A 9,797-nucleotide genomic window follows, 5' to 3' on the forward strand; every position below is an offset into this window, starting at 1 on the left:
GAAGGTGATGCTTCCTATGAGATGTTGTTGGGAAGACCTTGGTTTAGGTTAGCCAAGGTGAAATAGGATTGGGGTGAGAATCAGGTGGTGCTTACCAAAGGGAAACAGATAATCAGCATACCTATGTTGGGAAGAAAGAACATTCCTGGAAAAGAAAGACCCTTGTTTGCTCAATCAATCAGTCTTGCTGAGGAAGTAGAGGATGATGAGGAGGAAGCCTTTTTGCAGGCTAATCCGATTGTCATACCTATTTTTGAAGTTGATATTGAGGGAATTTTGCAGAAAGATTAGGAAACAGAGGAGCTTTTTGATGAACCTGTTATGGGACAGGAAATTCAGGGTTCTGACATATTAAAACTGATGGATCAAAGTCTATCAACTAGTGTCAAAGAGGAAGTTCAGCAGGAGGAGAGGGATGCCAGAGACATGGTAGGAAAAAATTATAACAAAAGATTTGGAGGATCTAAAAGAGTTCAGTAGGATGAACTGAAAGAATTGAATCTAGGGACTGAGGAAGAACCAAGGATGGTCAAGGTTAGCATTTATGTGGATGGGGAATTCCTACAAGAGTTATGGCAGTTATTGTTGGAATATAAAGATGTTTTTGCATGGGATTATGCATATGTAAAAGGTATTGATCCATTACTGCATCAACATCACATTAATCTGAGAGAAGATGCCATTCCGATTGTCCAGCAGAGATATAGGATGAATCCCAACTTTGCACAGCAGGTTAAATAGGAAATTGATAAATTACTGGCAGTTGGATTCATCAAGCCTATTCATGAAGTTACTTGGTTATCCCCAATCATTGTGGTACCAAAGAAGAATGGGAAGATTAGGGTTTGTGTGGATTACAGGAAGTTAAATGCTGCAACTATTACAGATCCTTTCCCAATGCCCTTTTGTGATGCTATCTTAGATGCAGTAGCAGGGAAAGAGATGTATAGTTTCCTTGATGGTTTCTCAGAGTATAATCAGATTTAGGTTGCAGAGGAGGACCAACATAAAACAACCTTTATTACAGATTGGGGAGCCTTTGCATCTACTGTCATGAACTTTGGCCTTAAAAATGGACCACCATCCTTTAATTTTACAGCTTATAAGACATTTGAACCTTATTTGTAGGATTTCATGAGAGTGTTTGTAGATGACTTTTCAGTTTTTGGTCAAAGGAATTTACACCTTGAGCATCTAAAATTATGTTTTGAAAGGTGTAGGATGTTCAGATTGTCCCTTAATCCCTACAAAAGTGTGATGGCTGTTAGGAGTGGTGTGCTATTGGGTCATTGGAAGGGATGTCAATAGATGTGAAGAAGATTGAGGTAATACAATTAGCACAAGCACTTGGAAATATCAAGGAATTGAGCAGGTTTGTGGGACAAGTTAAGTGGCACAGTAGGTACATCAGATATCTGGCTAATGTATGTATGTCTCTTACCCATTTAACCAAGAAGCATGTAGATTTTGTTTGGTCTAAGCCACAGGAAAAAGCATTTCAGCTTCTCAAGAAAATTCTCTCAGTTGCTCCCATATTAAAACCTCCAGATTGGGTATTGCCATTTCATGTGTTTGTTGATGCCTCGGATATAGCCATTGGAGCTGTTTTAATGCAGGAGAGGACCCAAGGGTGGTTTAGACCTGTGTACTATGCTAGTAGGGTGCTTACAACTGCTGAGAAGAACTATGCAGTGACTGAGAGGGAGGCATTAGGGATGGTTTATGCTTTAAACAAATTCAGACATTACCTCTTATGCAATAGGGTCATATTCCATGTGGATCATCAAGCATTGCTTTATCTTATTAAAAATCCTTTACTTACATGTAGATTGGTAAGATGGATGCTATTGTTGCAGGAATTTGACTTCCTTATTGTTCATACACCTGGCAAGGAACATGCAATAGCTGATTACCTAAGTCGGATTGAGACATGGGAACAACCGACAGGGATTTCGGATCAGTTTGCCAGATGCAGATTTATTTGAAGTTCAGAGTTCCATTTCTGATTCATGGTATGACCAAATGCTGGTATTCTTGACTGATGGTGTTATGCCAAGAGGGTTTACAACAGACCAAAGGAGGAAATTTACCCTAACAAGCAGACCCTTTTTAGTGATTGCTAGAGCATTATACAGAAAAGGGATTGACCAGGTCATTAGAAGGTGTGTACCAAATTTTGAACAATCAGCTGTGTTGCAAGAAGCCCATTATGGAGTAGCAGGAGGACATTTCTCAGGGGACATAACAGGAAAAAAGATACTCCAAGCTGGTTTATGGTGGCCAACTGTGTTGAAGGATGCTCATTCCTATACAAAAGCTGTGTGGTGTGTCAACAGTTTGGTCAACCTGATTCTAGAGACAGAATGACAGATCATCCTATACTGCCATTAGAGCCATTTCAAAAATGGGGTATGGATTTTGTAGGACCAGTCAAGCCTACAACAAGTAAGGGATGCAAGTACATTCTAGTAGCTACTGACTACTATACCAAGTGGGTGAAAGCTGTGGCATTGAAAGATAACAAAGCTTAGAGTGTGGTAAAGTTCTTGTATCACAACATAATGACCAGGTTTGGATGTCCAGTAGAGTTGGTCAGTGATAGAGGTACACATTTTTTGAATGAAGTGATTTCTGAGTTAACAAAAACCCACATGATAATGCATAAGAAATCTACAACTTACCATCCCCAAGCTAATGGACAGGCTGAGAGTACTAATAGGACTCTTATAAAGATTCTAAAAAATATTGTACAGGAGAATAAGAAGGATTGGGATGCAAAGCTGGATTCTGCTATGTGGTCATTCAGAACAGCTTTCAAGGTGACAACAGGTATGACCCCATTCCGATTGGTGTATGGTTTGGAAGCTGTAGTACCAATAGAGTTTGTGGTACCTAGTCTGAGGATTACTGCTGAGAAGATGACTCCAAAGCTCTCAGTTCAGCATAGAAGCAAGTATTTAATGCAGCTGGAAGAAGATAGGTTGATCAGCTCTTATATATCAGAAGTCATTCAGAGAAGAAGGAAAGCTTGGGTCAGCATGAATGTCAAGTTTAAGGTTTTCCAGGTAGGTGACTGGGTAATGCTTTACAACTCCAGGTTAGGTCCACATCCTGGGAAGCTCAATTTAAGGTACAAGGGGCCATATCAGATTATGACAGACCTAGGTCAAGGAAATTTTATTGTCGCAGATGTTTTTGGCACAAGGGTAGAGAAACCTATTAATGGATTCAGGTTAAAAAAATTTCAGGGCAAGCCACCCCATTTGAATTGGCTCAAACCTGCCATACCAGAGGTTGCATTTTGTGAAATGGTGAAGTTCTCTTCAGGTACTATGGACCAGGTTACTGTAGATCAATCATCAGAGTGCATAGGCTTTGCATTTAGGTTAGGGATCGGATTGTACTACATCGGAGTTTGTTGGCTCATAGTCTATTGGGTCGGAGTTCACCTAATCTGATTACTTAAACAATGTTTAAATTTCAAAATTTGCGTCGAAAAGGGGGCAAAGTTCCTTCCACTTAACTCCATCATACGAGTAAGGGACGACATAATTTCCTCACACACTTTTAGAGGCCTTAGCGCTTGTGAGATTCACGTAAATAGCGCGTGCATGCATACTCCACAACTTGCTAAGCTTTCTCCTACTTTTGCTTCTGCTATGCCTAAGCCTAAACCTGTTTCTATCATGAGACCATCGCCAGAAGATGAGCAAGGAGAGGTTGGTAAGCTACACCCTCGCAGAAAAGGAGTAGTGCTCAGAGTTGATGTATCTGACCCTGAAGAGGAGGTCGAAGTGCTGCCTGAGGAAGAATCAACACCAATGTCATCAAGCAAGATGCTGCAAAGTTTAATGGAGCCTTTCACTGATTTCAGGGTGGAAATTGGCTATTAGGCAGAACGGAATGAGAAGTGGTTGAAGGCAACAGGTTTATATGATTTGGCTACTCTACCCTGGGGACAGTGGAAAGGGAACATTTATGCAAAAACGCAAATGGAGCTGTTACGAAAATCCAAAGGTGCCATTTCTGAGAAGGCACATCTTAGTCCAGGTGTGGTAGCTCAGGTATTTTAGCTTCCCTTTACTTCTATTACTGCAGTACCAAAATGTTCAGATGAAGATCTAAAAAAAGAATTTGGACCAAGAGAAGGAGGTAGGCAGTACTTTATGTTGAAGAATGTAGAATATTGGAGGAGAGAACAACTGAAATGGTTTTTGGAAAGAGTTTTTTTTCTAGCTAAATATGACTATATGTCTAAGGAAAACTGGGCACCACTGTATTTTGCTGAAAATGGGGGGAAGGTCAGTTGGGCACATTGGGTGTATGATAGGATTCATGCAGAAGTCTTTACCTCGGATAGAAGAAAGACCCAGTTGGGTAGCAGGTTAGCAGCATTTCTGTCTGCTTTGTTTGCTTTTGCTCAGAAAGTTGATGTAGGGGAGGTCACAGTTTCTCTCATTACTCCTATCAATGTGGTCAGTCCTGGGCCGGAATAGGGGAGAATATCTGACAAAGCAGAGTTTAGTAAAAGCGTGGATGAAAAGCTAAGGACCATACAGGATTTTATTGAAGCAAGATACACTGAGGATGAGGTCAAGATGGCATTGGCTAGTCATGAGCATAAACTGCTTATGGGGAATTTGCTCAAGAGTTTGGATGTTGAGACACAAACTCCTAGTAGGGTCATAGGCAAAACTTTTAACATGCCCAAAAAGAGGAAGCTGGATAGTGCTTTGCATGAGGTGGCCAAATCATTAGATTTCTCTCCAGCTGGTCCTAGCACTTCTGCTAAATTTGATTTTCTTATTACTGATGTACCAATAGCTTTGAAGATGTTGCAGGAATTACAAGGATTTGTAAGGTATCAGCAGAACAATATGGAGGAACAGTTACAAAATATAGCTGAATCTGGTCTATCTAAAGCAATGCTACACCAACAGTCCGAGTTGGTGGAATCTTTGAAGCAGGAATTGGTAGAGCAAAAGAAGAAGCATCAACAATAGATGCAGGTTCAACTGCAACTACATCAACAAGAGATAGCAAAGGTTAAGCTCTCCTTGGGAATGTTTCAAGAATGGACTAAGGAATTGGAAGGCAGAGTCAATTCTGAGCTGGATCAGGTGTTTGGCAGAAATACAGAGTTGCAGGTGGAGAATGAAATGTTACAACAAAGGTTGAAACCTTTGGAAGCTCTGGAAAAGCAAGTATTAGCTCAAGAAGATATCAATGTTTCTGGAGTGCTCATGGATGAAGGGGATCTCAATCTCGTAAGGCAACAGTTGGTTGAGGGGTTGCAGGATGTTTGGAAAGCAATGAGAGAAAGGCTGACATCACTTATCAAGTATCCCTATGAGGCTGTAAGATCAGGCTTCATCAGTTCTCATGAAGCTGCCTTATTAGAGACAGTGGAATCTCTGAAGAAGGAAAAAGATGTTTATCAAGAGCAGCTCTAGGAGTTCAAGGATAAACAGTTGCAGGTGGATGAAGAATTCATGGTACAAGGTGGTTCTGCACTTAAAAAACTAGTGCATGTTTCTGTTCAAACACTGCAAGCTGCTGAGGAAACTCAGAAGTCAAGTGGAGAAGCTTTGCCAATGGAGGTTGAATATCAGAAGGAGATTACAGATGCTGCAAATATTGAAGTTCCAGAACTGAGTACAGCAAAGAATGAGGAGATTGTAGTGACTACAATCCCAGAAGCTGCTACTGAAACAGTTCTCAAAGATATGTATGAAATTTAGGGTGGTCAGGACTTATTTTGTCTATCTCTTGCAGATCAAGGGATATGTGGATTTGAGTCAGATTTCTGAGAAATCCACCACCGGGCTGTGCCATGTGTTGAAAGGCATATCAGAGTGCCAATTTAGTAGTTAGTCGGAAGTGCTTCATCGGATGTAGTCAGTCGGATCTTAGTTAGTCGGATGTTGTTTAAATCGGATATTTAGCAATTATGATATATCAAGACAGAGGTTGTTATTACCAGTCTATTTTGTATGCTGGTTATAAGTCAGGTCTGGGAGTTGTGATAGCGCAGTTGTATTCAGAGATGTTGTAGCTCTTCTTGATCAATGAAGTACTCTTGTTATCTTAATTCTGAGTTATCAATTCCTTCTATCTCTCACCTTCAGTATGATGTTAGTACTTCTGTGTATTATTTCTGAGTTATGAGATGCTGAAAGAATTGTGATGCACTATGCATTTCCTGTGTTGATGAACCACAACATGGACTGTTAAGGAGAAAAATGCTTCTGACAAGGTCATAGAGAAACTTACCTCCCAACCATTCCTCATGCTTCCACATCTCTCAAAGCCACTTGAGGTCCAATGTGATGCTTGGTGATTTCCTTGGATCAGTCTTGCTGCAAGAAGGGCATGCCATAGAATATGAGAGCCGAAGGCTCAATACGGATGAACGAGTCTTGGGCATTTATGAGAAAGAGATTTTAGCTGTTCTACAGGCCCTAGACTCATGGAAGCACTACTTATTGGGGACCCCATTTGTTCTACGACCACACCACCAAAGTCTCAAGTACTTCATGACGCAAACCATGCTTTTTGACAAACAAATGAGGTGGGCAAATTTTCTTTTGCAACTTAATTTCCATATTGCTCACATTTTTGGTAAGCACAATCAAGTGGCCGATGCACTTTCACGACGACGAGAAAAAGTTAATGCGGCGTCTATAGCAACTCACAATGATCTATCTTCTATGATAGATGAGTATGCTACTAACACTGACTTTAGAGACATAATGTCAGCCCTTGCTTTGGGAAAGAAAGAGGATGGTTATCTTCTCCACGACAATAGGCTATATGTTACCCACTCCCTTCGTGAGAAAGTCATGTGTGAATCCCATGCTCCTCCCTATGCGGGGCATAGGGACAATCAACCTACTCTCCAAGGAAAAAAAATGTACCTCTATTGTCCTACCATGAAAGTGGACATATAAGAGTATGTTTCAAAATGTGTAGTAAGCCAAAAGACCAAGTATGATAGAGGGAAACAACTTGGATTACTCCAGCCGTTTCCTATCCCAAATTCACCATGGGAGAGTATATCCATGGATTTCAGCTTTGGATTACCCAAGTCTATCCATGGGAACAAAAATATGGACAATAGTCGACAAATTTAGCAAGCAAGCACACTTTATTACAATAAAAAAGACTACTAAGACACACCAAATGGAACCTCTCTTCATATCACGAATTTTCAAACACCATGGATTGCCAAGATCCATCGTGTCAGATAGAGATCCTAGAATGACCAGTAATTTTTGGAAAGGTCTCTTTGAAAATTTAGAAACAAGATTGAATTTCTCTTTGGCCTATCACCCACAAACGGATGGCCAAAGTGAGATAGACAATCTTACGATACTCGATCTACTAGAGACTTATGTTACAAAAGTAGATCAATGCTCACAATGGGAAAATTACTTACCTCTTGTAGAGTATGCCTACAACAATACTGTACATACTTCTACGTGAAAAGCACCTTTTGAAATAATTGAGGGAAGACCTAAAAGTCCCTTGCTACTTAAAGTACAGGGGAAGATCTTCGCTGCCGATGAGTATAGCCGTGACCTACAAGAATATTTTCAAAAGATTAAGGAGGCTACATCCATATCTCAACAAAGGCAAAAAGTTGCTGCTGAACGCTCAAAGAAAATTCTTGGGTCTTACTTAAGTTTCCTAAGGCTCGATTGAGGCAAAAGACGGGCACAAATCCTACGGCCATCAAAAGTATTATACTAAGCTAGCAAAAAGATACTATGGTCCTTTCCAAATCTTGAAGTCCATCAATGAGATGACGTATCAACTCAAGTTGCCCAACCATTGGCTCATACACAATTCTTTTCATGTAAGCCTACTTAAGCCCTACAAAGGAGAGCCACCAAGTGAACCAATGATTGAAGACCCTCCCAAAATAGAAGACCAAGAAGAGATGCTACAACCCAAAGCTATCCTTAGGCATGAAGACAAGGTACTACAACATGGCAAGATTATTCGACGGTACCTTATAAAGCTCAAAAATTATCCTTTTGAAGATTCTAGATGGATGCAAGGATTAGAACTTAAGGATAGTATGAACCTTGTCAATTCTTACAATGCTACATTAGAGTAAGAAAATGTACAAATTTCATTTAAAAGACCAATGTTTTTGTCTTATAAGACTAGTTCTCTTTTTTATTGTGCACAAATTTAAATAGTATGCATGCTTAGAATCATGTTTGTGATGACGAGGTCTCTCAAACACCAAGTAGAATTTGTCACTCTACTTGGGAGAATGAAATGGACTAAAGAGCAGACATGCTTGCGGAAGCTATGTCTCCCAAGCACGAAATGGATTAGTCATCCATCTTGGTAAGATGCCGTAGGGTAAAAAGGGATCCTATACCCGCTAAGCAAGATTGACTAATTACTAAGGCTTTATCTCTTCTACCTCATAGTTGAGGACAAGTATGATTTCAAAAGAGAGGTAATGTCATAAAATCTTTTATCTAAACAACGCCAATGATTTTCTCATATTAAACTGATCATTTGATATGGGAGGATAAATGAGAACAAGGGTTAGAATATAGATATGTGCTTTGAGATCTATCTCAACACGGGGCTAATGGTAAAAGGGGTCCAAATGAGAGGTGGTTTGTCAAAGAGAAAGGCTAGATAATGTAGACTAAATACCTTAGGGTTAGCTTCATTAAAGACCTACAAAGGTTAGTGTTAAAAAGTCCTTTGACCTTAGGTAAGCTAGGGCTGGTGGGAACTCGGCCCAAGCTTAAGGTGCTTGTCGTGCTTGATGACTGAGATGCTTGAGGTGCTTGATGCTTGAGATGATTGAGGTGCTTGAGGTGATTGATGACTGAGATGCTTGAGGTGCGTGATGCTTGAGATGCTAGGGTTGTACTTGAGGTGGGAACCCGGCCCAAGTATGAGGGGATTAAGGGCCAAGCTTGTGGTGAGAACCGGGCCCAAAGTTGAGGGGCTTGAGGTGTCAAGACATCAACAAGTATCCCTACAAGGAGGGGGTGAGCCGTACAAGTTGGGAGCAGGAGAGAGAACACACACACCCTCACTCAAGGAAAACCTAGACCAAGGAGACAACAAGGACATATGTCAACCTCCTCCTCATGTTGCCCTCATGGTGTGCCTAAAGCCTATTGGTTGGACTCATAAGGGGTCCAATGATAAATTAGTTAATATAATTAATTATTTTAGCATTTATCAAGTCCTCTCTCTCAAAGGGGAAAGGTTGACACTTTTCCCAAGGCTAAATTTGTTGCTTGATATACCCCTGCATATGATTGACTAGGCCTAGAGAGGCTCAATGATCTTCAATCATGAGCTACAAGGGGGGGTCGACCAAAGCAAGGTAGGGGGTTTCTTGAGGGGTATGCTCTCCTAGACACACTCACACACACTCTCATTGTGTGAAGTGAAAAGTGCAAGAGCTCCATCTCCTTCTCCAAGCTAGTAGACAAGTTAAGAGCCTACACCAACACTCTTCGCTATGGAATGAAAATCCAAGCAAGAGCCATGCTTCAATGCTTAAGCTTTCCATCTTCTCCATCTTCATTACTATGCTATTATGTATGCTAGCAAGAAGAGTGATGATAAGTGAAGAACTAATTAATTTTCCTATGAAATGTTTCTTCTTCCTCTTCCCTACCCTCATTCCTCGCTAGCTCTCTCCACCTTCAAAGGTGTTTGCGGCCTTGGGACTGATAGAAAATCCTTTCTGCAAAGTTTATGCTATGCTTGTGATGCATGAATATTTCCATCTTCCTTGCATCACCTAG

General features: G+C 40.7%; 1 protein-coding gene across 1 annotated transcript; it reads left to right on the forward strand.

Moving 5' to 3' along the window:
• The first annotated feature begins 5,492 nt into the window (after nucleotides 1–5,492).
• LOC147451440 (uncharacterized) lies at nucleotides 5,493–5,741 on the forward strand. The gene has a single exon (XM_086520930.1). The coding sequence runs from the start codon at nucleotides 5,493–5,495 to the stop codon at nucleotides 5,739–5,741; it is 249 nt and encodes an 82-aa protein (XP_086377056.1).
• The last annotated feature ends 4,056 nt before the right edge of the window (nucleotides 5,742–9,797 follow it).

This window comes from Adiantum capillus-veneris, chromosome 9, assembly GCF_014529385.1.
Source record: "Adiantum capillus-veneris isolate H3 chromosome 9, ASM1452938v2, whole genome shotgun sequence".
NCBI lineage: Eukaryota > Viridiplantae > Streptophyta > Polypodiopsida > Polypodiales > Pteridaceae > Adiantum > Adiantum capillus-veneris.